Genomic DNA, 14,007 nt, shown 5'->3' with positions numbered 1-14,007 from the left:
AATGCATTTAGATATAGTATTTTTAAAAATTATTATTAAATTTTTGAAAAACGGTATTTAATTGTGTAAAATATATCAACAGAAATAATAAAAAATATATAAAGTTTTTTAAAAATTTAGTGGAATTAACTATTTAGTTATTTTATTTTGAAATCGATTCGGACAGGTTTCAAATTAATGGTTGGATTTGTTTTGATGATCGGAATTCGGTTTAAAATAATTTTAATTTAATTTTGATTAATTTTAAAGTGATTGTGGTTATAATTATTAACTATTGCAATTTCGATTAAAACTCAAATTCTAAACAGTTTAATTATGTTTTAGTTCGATTTTAACTTAGAAAAATTTTTGGAGTAAGATAAAATTGAATTCATAATTGAATAAAAAGAAATAAATGGAAGAAAAGGTACCTATTTATATGATATAAAATGTAAAATATCGGTGCTTTGACTTATAAAATTATTTTGTGTTTAAATTTTTATTTTTTTAATCATAAATTTCAGCTCTAATTTAATCATTTAAATGACATTTTTGCCTAAAAAATGCGAATGTCTTTTCATTTATTACAGAAATGTTGATGTTGAAATTCTTTAAAATTTTTTACAACATTTGATAAAATTAGAAAATATAAATCCATATTATTACCACCATTCAACAAATAGAATAACTTTTGTTACCAAATTCAAAATTAATACATAAATGAAAATCAATTTTAATTATTTTTCAATGCGCATTTTAATTTTTTTTTTATCTGTAATAAATATTATGAACCTCTTCTTACATCAACAACAGATCTGTTGTTGATTAGTTATAATTTCTTTCATCAAAGATTCTCTACTCGTAATAATAGATGTTTCGGCTCTTATATGACTCATACATATGACACATTTTGTCTTAAGTTACTATGTTGAGTGCATCAAATTAATATTAAGAGCATCATAGTAATAAATTTAAAAAAATTCATAAATTTCACCTATTTTAAGTCTAGGATCAAGAAATTCAATAACAAGATAAACCATAAATATCTCTAATCTTTAATTTTATAATTTTTTTATGATTTTTTTAGTATATAAATAATATTAAAATATTAAATTAAAAACACGTGCCCTTATCAAAGATATAAAAATGTTTTATAATATTATTAAAAACTTGTAAACTTCACAAAAACTTCAATTATTTACATAAATAATGAAATAAAATTAATACATTTGTGCTTAAAAAAGTTTAATTTAAACATTTTGTAGGTGAAATTTAATAATATTTCATAAATTTTATAGATTTTATGTTATTGTCCCTATCCTTCCATAATTTTGATGTATAACCACAAAAAATTATAATATATTTTTTTTATTAATATTATAATTTTTTATAATAATAGGGTATATTAAATAAATCTCAATAAGGTTTTATATCTATTAGAGAAATTGTTTCTACGTGTTGTATAATTTAAGATTTCCTCAATTCGGATGAGAAAATTATTTTCTCTATTAAGTTTCTTTTTAGAGGGATTCTCTCCTTTGATTTTATTTTTCTTCCCCTTCTTTACAGTTGATTTTATTGCTCCTTCATTTTTACCGTTGGGAGAGATGTAGATAATTTTTTTTTGTTTTGTTTTTATTTTTCTTTCGATTCTTTTAGCAAATTTGCACTGAAAAAATGAGAGCATTCTTGAATTTACTTGGTTGTACGGTTTTTCATTTCTTGCATGCATGTGTTTTTCTTATAGATTGCCATGGCCGACCTTAGGATGCGTACGTACATGCCTGGTTACATCTTTGAAAGTTGAAGGTTGGCCATCTCAGAAATGTTGATGGTGTCATGTCTAATTACCAGTGTCTCCGTCTCAAAGGCTACAAGGGATTGTGATTGCTGGAACTCTACCATGTCGTTCTCGGTTCTTCCTCCTTGAAGAACCTTTCTGTACTTGGACTTTTATTTGGCAAGGTTTCCTGGATTTTGCTTGTAGTGACTTTGACTCCTCTAGTGACAACTCTCTCTCAAAAAGGAAGTTACAAACCCTTTTCTCTCCTAGATCGAATTGGGCTAAGGCAATATGAGGAGTAGTTTTTATGGGTTGGGTTGTCTGCTAAGTGGGCTTTTCAGTTAGATCTTAGGCTAACTCTAAGCTTATGGGCTTATATTTTTTTAAAGCTAGTAGGTTGAAGGCTACGGCTTAATCATTTTACTACCCTTTCTTCAAATGAGACAAAATTGTTTCAAAAGTTCTTACAAATCAGTTGAAGTGCCTATTACCCTGACTTATTTCTTACAATCAATATGCTTTGGTTCCTAATAGATTGATCACTGATGATGTAATGGTTGCATCGAGATTATACATTATATGAAAAGGAAGACCTGTGGTAAAAAGAGTGAAGTTTCTTTGAAAATTGATCTCTAAAGCCTATGACAGTATTGATTGGCATTTTCTCTGAGCGGTGATGTTAAAGATGGGATTTGCAAGGTTAATGGATGGTCGTCCATGGTTGTAGGAGTATTCAGACTGTTCTAATGCCATCTCCAACACTATGCCAATTTTCAATTTAGCGCCGGAGATGGCCCTCCAACGCAGCACCAAAATCCCTGCGTTACAACCATTTTATTTTATTTTTAATTTTTTTAAAATTTATATATAATCCAAAACTTATATATATTTTCTCTAATTTTTTTCATTCTCATAATTTATTATATTTTAAATTTATTTTATATTTTTATAATTATTAAAATTTAATTTAAATTAATATATTTTTAATTATAAATAATATTTATAATAAATTAATTTATTTATAATTATAAATAGTATTTAATTTAAATTAATATGTTTATAATTAATGTTTAAGTAATATTTTTTATCATTAATATTTAATTAATGCATTTTTATAATTAATTATTTTTATTTATTTATAATATAATTGAATATTTGAATATTGGATGAAATTGTAAAATATATAACTTTTAAGGTGAATATATAAAGTTATATGAATTTTTTGAGTAAAATGTATAAATAAAGTTTAAGTAAAATAAATAATATAATATTAAAGAGAGAGGAATATAAACAGAATATTCTTTTTGGTGTTAAAAATGGTGCAGAAGGTTGGAGATAATATTGCGTTATTTTGATATTTTGCATCAAAATAGTACAAAAAATGGTGTTTAGCGTTGGAGATGGCCTAAATATTTTTCACTTATTGTTCGTATATGATTGTTTTCTCTTTTTCTGAGCTTTAAAAAGGGAACGTTATTCCATTAAACATATTTTGCAACAGTTTGAGCACACTTTAGATCAAATGAATTTTCATAAATTGAGTATTTTTTGAGTTTCAATGTTCCAATTGATATTTAGAATTTGATTAGTAGTGAATTACAAGTTTTCACTCCTTTAAATCATAACTCTTATTTGGGACTTTCATCTCTTGTTGGCGCAATAGGAGATAAATTTTCTCTTTTTAAAAGATAATCTTAGTGAATGATTAAATGGTTAGTAAAAAAATTTTCGTATTCGGGCAGGTAAGGAGGTGTTATTGAAATTAGTAGCTCAGTCAATTCTATCTTATTATATGAGTGTTTCAAATTCTAGTTTCTATTTATGAGGAGCTGCAACAAATGATGATTTCATTATGGTGAGGCTCTAAGAAAAAATGGAAAACGAAGATTGCATTAGTATTTATGGGATCATATGTGTGGTTCGAAGCATTCTAGAGTAATAGGTTTTTGGGATTTGTCTTTTTTTAATTTAGCTATGCTTTAAGCAAGATTGGAGGTTAATAGTTGATCAACACCCTCTGATGTTTCGAATTTTCAAAATAAAATATTATCTTTCGAGAGATTTTATTAATGCCTATTTGGGGCATATGGTAGTTTCATTTAAAAAAGTTTGTTATTTGCTCAACTTATTATCTGTGCCGGCTTACGTTGACGAATTGGAAATGATTTCAATATTAATGTTTGATATGATTCTTAGCTACATAGTGAAGATGTTCATGTTTCATCGCTAGCGGTGCCAAGATTTGAGAATTTACTAGTTCGAGATTTATTTTTCAATGATACATGTTAATGGAACTACTTATTATGCGGTTTAATTCTATTTGGGGATGTGAAATTTTTTTTATAAATATTAATTTATCAAAAAAATTTGAAAGAATACATTGAGAAGTCAGATTATAATATCACATTATCTTTGACCCGCTCTTTTAGGTTATTATCTTAACCGGGTGATTAAAGTAAATTTTGAGTAATATAAATATCTTTAAAAATAAAGAATTTTATGTAGTGTACATTACATAACTTTCTTCCTACTACTAAAGACAATTTGCATGTTCAAGGAGTACCTATTGAGCTTCATTATCTTTTTTGTTATCGTGGTTCAAAATCTGTTGCTCATCTATTTATCCATTGACCTTTTGCCGAACATTGTTAGAGGTTGATTGGTCTTCAGGATTTAGGATGGTTGTCTCTCAACCTACAGATGTTGCATGTCTTCGAAGTGCTGTCCTATGGAATCTATGAAATAAACGTAATAATATTCTTTGGGATAATGCAACGGTGTCGATACATCAAGTGGTTAATGGCTCCAAGTTGGTCTTGCATGATTGGGCTGCATCACATTGTTGTTCTTCCTCTCAAGTTGATAATCGTCCCACTGCATCCGATCTTCCGCGATGGACCAAGCCAATATAGGTGCTTTAAAAATTAAAATCCAATTTTTAAAAATTATTATTAAATCACATTTTCACCAAAAAAGCCAGAGTTTATTAATAATTAAATAGAAAACGTCTATTACAAGAAACACAGCAACGATGACAATGTCAGCAGAAGCTTTGATTTTCTCGGCGAAGAACTGCTTATATGCATCAGTAGTAACTTGCTTTCATCAACTCAGTTCCTATGGCTTCTTCCTCTGGTTCTTCCACTCCTCAATCCAAGTATGAAGTTTTCCTTAGTTTCAGAGGCGAAGACACCCGTGATAATTTTACGAGCCATCTGTACTCTGCCCTGTGTCGGAAACAAATTAAAACCTTCATAGATAATGAACTTCACAGAGGAGAGGAAATCTCACCAACCCTCTTGAAATTCATTGAAGAATCAATGGTTTCAGTTATCATTTTCTCGGAAAATTATGCAGATTCTCCGTGGTGTTTGGATGAACTGGTAAAGATTCTTGAATGCAGGAAGGTGGCTGATCAAGTGGTATTACCCGTTTTCTACCGGGTTAATCCCATGGATGTGGCTGAGCAAAAAGGGGCTTTTGGGGATGCTTTTGTCAAGCTTGAGGAAGGTTTCAAGGAAAGCATACATAAGGTGCAAAAATGGAGAGCTGCGTTGAATGAAGCTGCTAGCTTATCTGGGTGGGACTCGCTTGTCATAAGGTTCCTTTGATTTTCTCTTTAATTTCTCCTCTTTCTCTCTCTCTCTGTGTGTATTTAAATTTATTTTGATTGAACTGTAATTAGTGGATTAGTAGTCTTATTTGTTAGATGATTCAGACAAGATTTCCTTGTTGAAGGGATTAGATGATGAATAAGGATTTCATTTATTCATTGATAACTTTATTTAGATTTAAAGATTATATAAAATAAGGATTTCAAGTATTTGGTGGGCATGATTAGATGGATTTATGACCGAGTCTACTCATTGATTTATGAAATAATTGTTTATATGGCTTCATTATGTTAGTGGGATTAGCTCAATGAATCAGCTCTACTTGTATTAATTTTGTATCAATATTCAGAAAATGTAAACATTTTTTTTTTTCAAGTTCTCCCCCTTTTCCTCATCACTCATTCCATCACCATTCATACTGCCTAAGTTGGACATGGTGAAACTAATTGATCCTGTCTCATTTTATCCTCAATCTGTTCAACGTGCATCCTCTGGTGGATATGCTCATTCTTAATCTTATTGATAATGGTAAAATCAGATATTCAGCTGTCTTCCACATTTCTGTCTTAAGCATCTTATAGATATGTTGTATCTTCGATGTGCAACATCAATCACCTGGAGTTTATTTTATGTGAATAGACTAATAAATTCTAGGTGAGTTTATGGAAACATTAAATGGAAGTAAAGTTTTTGAAAATTAAGTAGATTATACGCATAAATAAGTTGATTAATTTCATATGAACTCAGAACTGTTTCTTTTATATTTTTGCTAGGCCTGAATCCAAACTCATTGAGGAAATTGTTCTGGATATTTTGAAGAAATTGAATTATAAGTCATCTTGTGATTTTAGGGGTTTGGTTGGAATTTATTCACGCATTCAGAGAATTGAATCATTGTTAGGCATTGGATCTATGGATATTTGTATTTTGGGAATTTGGGGAATGGGAGGTATTGGTAAAACAACCATCGCTGGAGCTGTGTTTGATAAGATCTCTAGACAGTTTGATGGTTACTACTTTCTGGCTAATGTTAGGGAGCAATCAGGAAAGTATGGACTATATCAGCTACAAAGGCAACTTTTCTTGAAAGTATTAGGAGAAGAAAATCTCGACATAGATGCATATGATATCGGAACAAGTTTTATTAGGAGAAGACTTCAACGAATGAAGGTGCTTGTTGTTCTTGATGATGTGGATAATTTCAGACAAATAGAATTTTTAGCAGGAGAGCGTGAATGGTATGGACCAGGAAGTAAAATCATTATAACAACTAGAGACAAGGATGTTCTTAAGAGTGTAGTTAATGAAGTCTATGAAGTTGAAGGATTAGATTACCATGAAGCACTTCAGCTGTTTAATTTGAATGCGTTTAGACAAGACCAACTGAGACAAGACCAACTAAAGCTATCAGAAACAATAATAAGTTATGCTAATGGTAATCCACTCGCTCTGAAAGTTCTGGGTTCTTTTCTACACCGTCGGGGTACTCAAGAATGGAAAAGTGCATTGCATAAGCTAGAAAGAAATCTCAACCTAGAAATTCAGAATATATTAAGAATAAGTTATGATGGATTGGATCTCGAAGAGAAAGACGTATTTCTTGATATTGCGTGTTTCTTCAAGGGGGAGGATAAGGATTTTGCAGAAAGAATACTAAATGGCTGTGGCTTTTCTTTTGACATTGTGACAAGTGTTCTTATTGATAAGTCTCTTGTAACTATTTCCAACAATAAGTTGGAGATGCATAACCTATTACAGCGAATGGGTTGGGAAATTGTTCGACAAGAATCCATTAAAGAGCCTGGGAAACGCAGCCGGTTGTGGACTGCTGAAGATGTTTTTCACATATTGAAGAAAAATACAGTAAGATTGAAAAGCATTAAAATTTCTTTTTTATGAGTAAAAAGCTGTGAATTCCCAAGTTAATTTTCGTCAAGATATTTTATACTTCTGTTTCCTTCTTGTTTATGTTTTAATTGCATTTGTCTATTAGGGAACTGAAACAATTGAAGGTATATTCTTTGACATGTCTAAAATGGGAGACATATTGTTAAATCCTAAAGCCTTTTCAAGGATGGACAACTTGAGATTGCTCAAATTTTATGATTCTTCCACTTTTTATTGGTTGAATAGCCGAGTGTACCTTCGACAAAGTCCTGAATTTTTGCCAGATAAGTTAAGCTATCTCCAGTGGGATGCATGCCCCTTAAGGTCCTTGCCACTGAATTTCTGTGCTGAGGAACTTGTTGAACTTAAAATGCCTTATAGCCAAGTTGAATCGCTTTGGGAGGGAAACCAGGTATTTCATGAATAGTACAAAGGTTCCAAATATATTTGGTCCATATAATTATCTGTAACACATAAATTCATGGATATTCTTATTTTTTAAGTTGGTCTACTTGTTGCAGAATCTTGAGAAGTTGAACTCAATTGACCTCAGTCACTCACGAAACTTTATCAGATTACCAGACCTATCACAGGCCCTAAATCTTGAATGTATCAATCTTGAAGGCTGCATAAGTTTGCTTCAGGTGCCATCATCCATTAAATGTTTCAAGAAGCTTACTGTCCTGAATCTGAAAAATTGCAGAGAGCTAACTAGTATTCCTAGCTGCATTTATCTGCAATCACTTCACAGGCTCAATCTCTCTGGATGCTCAAAATTAAAGAACTTACCAGAAATCTCGAGATGTGTAGAAGAGTTAAGTCTGGATGGAACTGCCATAGAAGAATTGCCTGCATCTATTGAGCATCTCTCTGAACTTTACTTCTGGAGTATGCGTAACTGCAAACTTCTCAAGGGACTTCCAAGCAATATCTGTTCAATGAAATATCTAACGAGCCTTTTGATTTCCGGTTGCTTAAAGCTGGAAAGCATACCTGTCAGTATCAGAAAACTTTCTCAATTACAAAAGCTAGACATTAGTAGTTGTGAAAGACTTACATCTTTACCAGAACTTCCACCAAATCTTAGGCTCTTAAATGCCAAGGGTTGCATTTCACTTGAAACAATATCATCTTCAGTGACTTTATTTAAGGAGAAAATGTTACCAAAATGTCCAAATAATCAGAGGTATTGCTATATTAACTGTCCAAGATTGAATCAGAATTCACTGCACATCATTGAGGACGATTCACAATGGAGGATTCAGCACACAGCAGCTGCAGCTGTAAGAGATTATTATCAGGTCTCTCTCTCACATATCTAATAACTTTTGTTTGAGAAACTTTTGAATAGATGATAATTCTTGACTGAATTGTAGCTTCTTAAATGCATTTCGCATTTTAAAAGCTTCAATTCAGAGCTTTGGGATTTAGCAGATAAGTTTCCCAACAGCTAACTGCTGCAATTTTAAAGTAAGAAAAGAAACACTTGTTTTTTGGATTGTTTAGGATAAACTGCTAACAGCTACTCTGAACAGCTAAACCAAAATTGCTCATAGATGTTATTAGTTATTACTCTTAGTAATGACCACTATATACATATACTTGATGCAGGGCCTTCATTCATTGCCATCAATTTGTTTTACTTACCCTGCAAATGAAATCCCAAACTGGTTTGGCTGTCGGAAAAAAGGTTCTCATATCACTATCAAGCTACCGTCTAATTGGCGTAATCCCAAGTTCTTGGGTTTTGCTGTGTGTGCTGTTGTAGAATGTACAGGCTCTGCAGATGTCAGTGACATTTATGTTGTATGTAAATGCAATTTGACAACCAATCATGGCGATCACCATGTTGTGAGTTGCACTTTGCGAGGTTTGGCTAACACGTCGGATGAACTTGGACCCTGTTTTGTTAGATCCAATCATGTCTTCGTGGGATATGATTTCAGCTTATATCTGAGAGCAATTGAGGAAAACGGGCCAGAGAAATCATGTTATTATAGTGAAGCTACATTTACTTTCTATTCAAGGAAAGAATATGGGCACTCGTATACCTTGCGTGTTATAGGTGCGTGTGGTGTCCACCTGCTATATGCTCAGGATGAGGGGGCACAAATCAGCGCAGTTGACCAGGTATAACTTCACCATTAAACTAATAGTTCAATGGTCAAGTATGCATCTTGTAGTTATTATTTATAAAAAAACAAGGATTTCATTAGTAATGCATGCAATATGACGAGATAGGCATAGGATAGTGGATTGGATTATTCTACAGCATTGATAATCTCAACATCCATCATTATTAAATGGTGGATTAAACATATTCTTATCCTTAAATTTCATCTTTCAGAAGTAGCTTAACTTGTCTCAGGGTGGGTAATTGCATCTTTTTCTTCATGTACCCACTTTCTGGGTTCTTTTCATAATTTTCCTTCTACATTGGGTTACAATCTTTTCCATCCTCAAATCCATGGCGGTAGCTCCCTTCATCTGTTCTTTCACCTATGTTATCTGTGTTCTAACTTGTATGTCTGCTGTTCGGCTTTTTCCAGTTACTATCTCCAAGAATACCATTCCATAGCTATAAATATCTGCTTTGGAGGTGATGGACAGATTGAAAACCCACCTGGAGCAATATAACCTCTGCGTTCTCTTATCCTTGAAAGCTTTGTACTTCCATTGGGTATATCGCTTTTTAGTGGATAAGAGAGGCCAAAATCTGACTCCTTTGGCTGGTAATCTAGGAGTGTGTTTTGAGGCTTTACCACAGTGTGGAACCCAAGCACTCTTCATGTAAAAGGAAAGGCCCTCGGCTCTACCAAGGCAATATTAAACCTCTACTCCTAATCAATTATTTTTTTAGAGAGTCTATGCTGCATGTACTCGTAAACCAAAACCATGTGCTTTCCCGTTGGGCAACATCCCCACATCTCAATCAGGTTCATGCGACTAATGTAACGACCCGGAAATCGAACCGTTACAGGCACTAGGATTCAGGTCAACTTAAGGTCACCGGAACCCGTAGCAAGCCTACTATACATTCTATTATACCTGATATAATCCCAAACATGATCATAAAAGCATGTAAAAACATTTTCGTCTCATGAATCGAAACTGAACTTGTACATGTGTCATAACTGAAAACATAAAACCTATACTAGAATTTTCATCAAATGCTCTAGTATGGTTAACATTATATGACTCAGTTTGGTTTAAACATAGTTTAAACTTTAAAATTTTTACATAAAAGATCATAAACAAGAGATTATATAAAAAAAAGGACTCGGGCAAGGCATAATTCTAATCCACAAAATGAATTTCATATCCACAACTATACTATGGCTTCCCAAGTTAACTCTGATCCTGTAAACCTGGAGTTAGGGAAAATGGATAAGTTACAAAAGTTTAGTGAGCAGTAACATAAATAAAAATATTTTAATAAAATATATGATCATATGAACGTGTCGCAACATAAATAATTTACATCAAAATGGACTTGTCACCACTAGTAACCCTTCATAATTCCAATAGTGTCCGGCCCACAACGAGTACTCATTAGGACTTCCTCTTAAATATAACATAATATATCTATAGTGTCGGGGGCATAGAATGGACAACTCTGATCTTTCGCCAGGGGCGTAGAATGAGCAACGCTCGTCTTTCTCTGACATAATGCCTTCCAAGGGCGTAGAATGGACAACCTTGGTTTTTTTCATATCCGTCATTACATATCGTAGCATAGTCGAGGGCTAGTGGGTCATCCAACATCCATCCATAACAGCAATTAATTGTGCAATGCATTATATTCGTGAATTCTAATACAAAACAATCTAATCATATACACATGGCATTCTTAATGCATGAGCATGCTTAATACGTTTTATTTCTTTAAAAATAATAGTTTAGTTTAGTTCTACTCACCTCTGACTAACGCAAGCCTAGTTTTGAAGCAGTTATCTCACTGTTGATCTCTACTGTCTCCTAAATCTGATTCTATACAGATGGACTTAATTGAGAGACTAAACATAACTTTTACAACGTTTGAAACTATCCCAAGAAACCCCTAAAAACATATAAGAAAACATGTAGAAAACGAGCTGAAAACGGTTAGACAAAATACTTTCGGCGGCAAGTTCGGTGACCTGAAGTCATGGTTCTAAATCGCAGTCACGGTCGTGGGTAATGGAAACAGGCCTGTAATGTAATGGTAACGGTCGGCGCTATGCAAATTTTTTTAAAAAATTTATAAATTTCATAAATGAAATGATATTGATTAGATTTAATTCAAAACAATGTATACAAATGAATAATAAATATAAATATTTAAAATATAACTTATTTAACTTAAGTTAAACATTACATAGTTAATAAGAAAAATCAACATAATCTTTATAGATCAAGTAAACTAATAACTCAAAATATAATTTTAACTTAAAGCTAATATTTTAATCTACAAAAAATTAAAAAAAAAAGGAAAAAACAACAACTAAAGACTAAAATAAAATAAAATTTAATTAACTTTTTAGAAGAAATAAGCTTGGAAATAGAGTAGTTTATGATGGATCTAAACTTATATGAGAAATATGCAGGAAAGATTGAAATTTAAAAGAGAAAGAGAAGAGAAAACTTAAAAAATATAGCCTTTGAAACTGTTGAAAAGTGTAGAAACTAATGAAAAATGAGAATAGGGAGTAGAAGAGGAAGGATATAAAAGAATTTTAATTACTGGTAACGGTATTACGCCTGCAAATCAAAGGGGCTGTTGTATAACGGGGTAACGGGTAACGGCCCCCAAAACCTGTTACATAATGACCTTATGTAATATAACGGCCGTTATTTAAAACCATGCCTAAAGTCCCCTTACAGATCCAAAGGTCAAACCTTTGAAAACACTTTTGGCGGCCAAAGATGACTGCCTCATGTGCAGATTTGGCGACCGAATATGGGTTTTGGCTTCATGCCAAATCTGATTTGCTTCTGCAATCCAGCACCCAAACCCAAAAAAAACCAATACGTAGGCTTATAAAACTACTCAAAAACATAATTAGGATCACAAAACAAAATAAAAACAAGGAAATGAACTACATGCATTCATTAAATATTGATTAAAGCACAATATTCAACTTTAAATCCAAAACATTTAAAAGACCTTGCATGCATAGCCAAACCCTTGAAATAACTTATGGTGCTTTTAAAAACTAAGTAATAGAAGAAAGACAAGGGTTTGCTTACCTCCTTGAGATGAATCTACAACAGCAAGAAGGATTTTGAGAGAGCATAAAGAGGTTTGAATACCTTTGACTTTAAACTCTTAACTCAAAACATTGATTTTCAAAACCGAGAGAAAGAATTGTGAATTCCTTGAAGAGAAAAATGAAGGGCTAACTCAAAATCATTAAAAAGGGTGCTTGGACTTGCCTCTGCCCGAAAATGAAGAAAGAGTTATGAGTTCTCTCCTTTTCAGGCAGGAGAAGCCACATTCGCGGTTGAACTTGAAGGTTTGCCGGCCAAACTTTCAAACTTTTTAAATTTTTTTTAAACACATTTTAAAATGCTTCAAATTTATTTAATAAAAACCTATTTTACCCTTCTAAAGTTTTCGGTTCTAAGATTCCGGATTGCAATAGAGATTCCATCGGAAAGTTGGAATTCTGACACCGGAGTTTAGCCGAATATTACAATTAAGCTTCCCAATCACGTTTAACTTCTGCACAAAATTGTGTTTCTTCTCGGCTAGCTTCTCATTCATAGTTAGAATATAGGATTTTAGTGCATGTTTTATTTAGTTTTTCAGTAGTTGTCAATTTATTTTGTGGTAACTTTAATCTAAATTTATTTAAGTTTATTTTATGTTAATTTATTTTGTTAATCTTTGACATTCTAGGTGAATCAATAGGTTTTTATTTGAGTTGGGTGCAATTGAGAAGAAGAGGCAAAACTTGAGTTTTTTGATGAAGAGATTGTCTATGTGAAGTACAGCCAAGACATGGGCAAAGCCAGCAGCCAAGACATGGCCAGGGCCATGTAAGCAGTTGAAAGAGACATGGGCACAACCATATACGCCAGCAAGGTTAGACATGGGCAGTGCTCAGTGCCCATATTACAGACATGAACAGCTTCAAACTTCCTTATATTAGTGAGATTTCTTTCCTTTATAAGAAATATCAAAGGACATAAAAACCCATCTTTAGAGCTGGAGAAAAGCATGATCATTGGAGCAAGAGGATAAAAGATTGTCTGCAGAATGAAGCTTGCAGACCATCTTCACAAGAGTTTGATTTTTCTTATTTTTCTTTAAGCTTTTCATGAGGTATTGAAATTGAAATATATATATTTTTTTATTTCTTGTGACTACTGGCGAATATGTATAGAAAAAAGTACGCATTACATATATAATTAATTAATTCAACTGAGAATTTATATTTAATAATCTTAGAATTAAATAGGACAATTTCTTTTGAATTATCTAAAATAATAATTATTATTATATTTTAAAATTTAAACAGTAGCAGTTATAAAATTATTATCTTTATATTATTAAAATAATAATTTAAAATTGTTATAAAAAATATATTTTTTTTATTCTTTAAAATAATATATTATAATAAATAATTTATTTTATATTTAATAAAATAATAATTTTAATTGTATTTTTATTTGTTATAAAAAAATAAATAAACTGCCATATTATATCAAAAAATGAAAGTAAGTTGCAACGATTCTCATTAATTTATGTTTACACTTGGG

The 14,007-nt window shown here is 31.8% G+C and overlaps 1 protein-coding gene and 1 long non-coding RNA gene across 2 annotated transcripts; one reads left to right on the top strand and one right to left on the bottom strand.

Annotated features, from left to right (window-relative positions):
* The first annotated feature begins 4,422 nt into the window (after positions 1-4,422).
* Positions 4,423-13,651, top strand: LOC110606461 (disease resistance protein RPV1). The gene is made up of 6 exons (XM_021745264.2): positions 4,423-5,363; positions 6,150-7,239; positions 7,370-7,675; positions 7,785-8,564; positions 8,875-9,393; positions 13,145-13,651. The coding sequence occupies exons 1-6, from the start codon at positions 4,882-4,884 to the stop codon at positions 13,154-13,156; spliced, it is 3,189 nt and encodes a 1,062-aa protein (XP_021600956.1). The 5' UTR covers positions 4,423-4,881; the 3' UTR covers positions 13,157-13,651.
* On the bottom strand, positions 7,812-10,033 carry LOC122722377. The gene is made up of 4 exons (XR_006349356.1): positions 9,315-10,033; positions 8,911-9,216; positions 8,053-8,544; positions 7,812-7,952 (listed from the first exon to the last, which is right to left on the bottom strand). It is a non-coding gene; the product is annotated as an uncharacterized LOC122722377 (long non-coding RNA).
* Positions 13,652-14,007: the final 356 nt, after the last annotated feature.

Source organism: Manihot esculenta, chromosome 18 (genome assembly GCF_001659605.2).
Source record: "Manihot esculenta cultivar AM560-2 chromosome 18, M.esculenta_v8, whole genome shotgun sequence".
NCBI lineage: Eukaryota > Viridiplantae > Streptophyta > Magnoliopsida > Malpighiales > Euphorbiaceae > Manihot > Manihot esculenta.
This window is presented reverse-complemented; position numbering and strand designations above follow the sequence as displayed.

What these genes read in the sequence shown, in the direction of transcription:
- LOC110606461 (XM_021745264.2), top strand. Translation starts at nt 4,882, where the DNA reads ATGGCTTCTTCCTCTGGTTCTTCCACTCCTCAATCCAAGTATGAAGTT. An exon ending in TGGGACTCGCTTGTCATAAG is followed by an intron (nt 5,364 to 6,149) that starts GTTCCTTTGATT and finishes TATTTTTGCTAG; the next exon opens with GCCTGAATCCAAACTCATTG. An exon ending in ACATATTGAAGAAAAATACA is followed by an intron (nt 7,240 to 7,369) that starts GTAAGATTGAAA and finishes TTTGTCTATTAG; the next exon opens with GGAACTGAAACAATTGAAGG.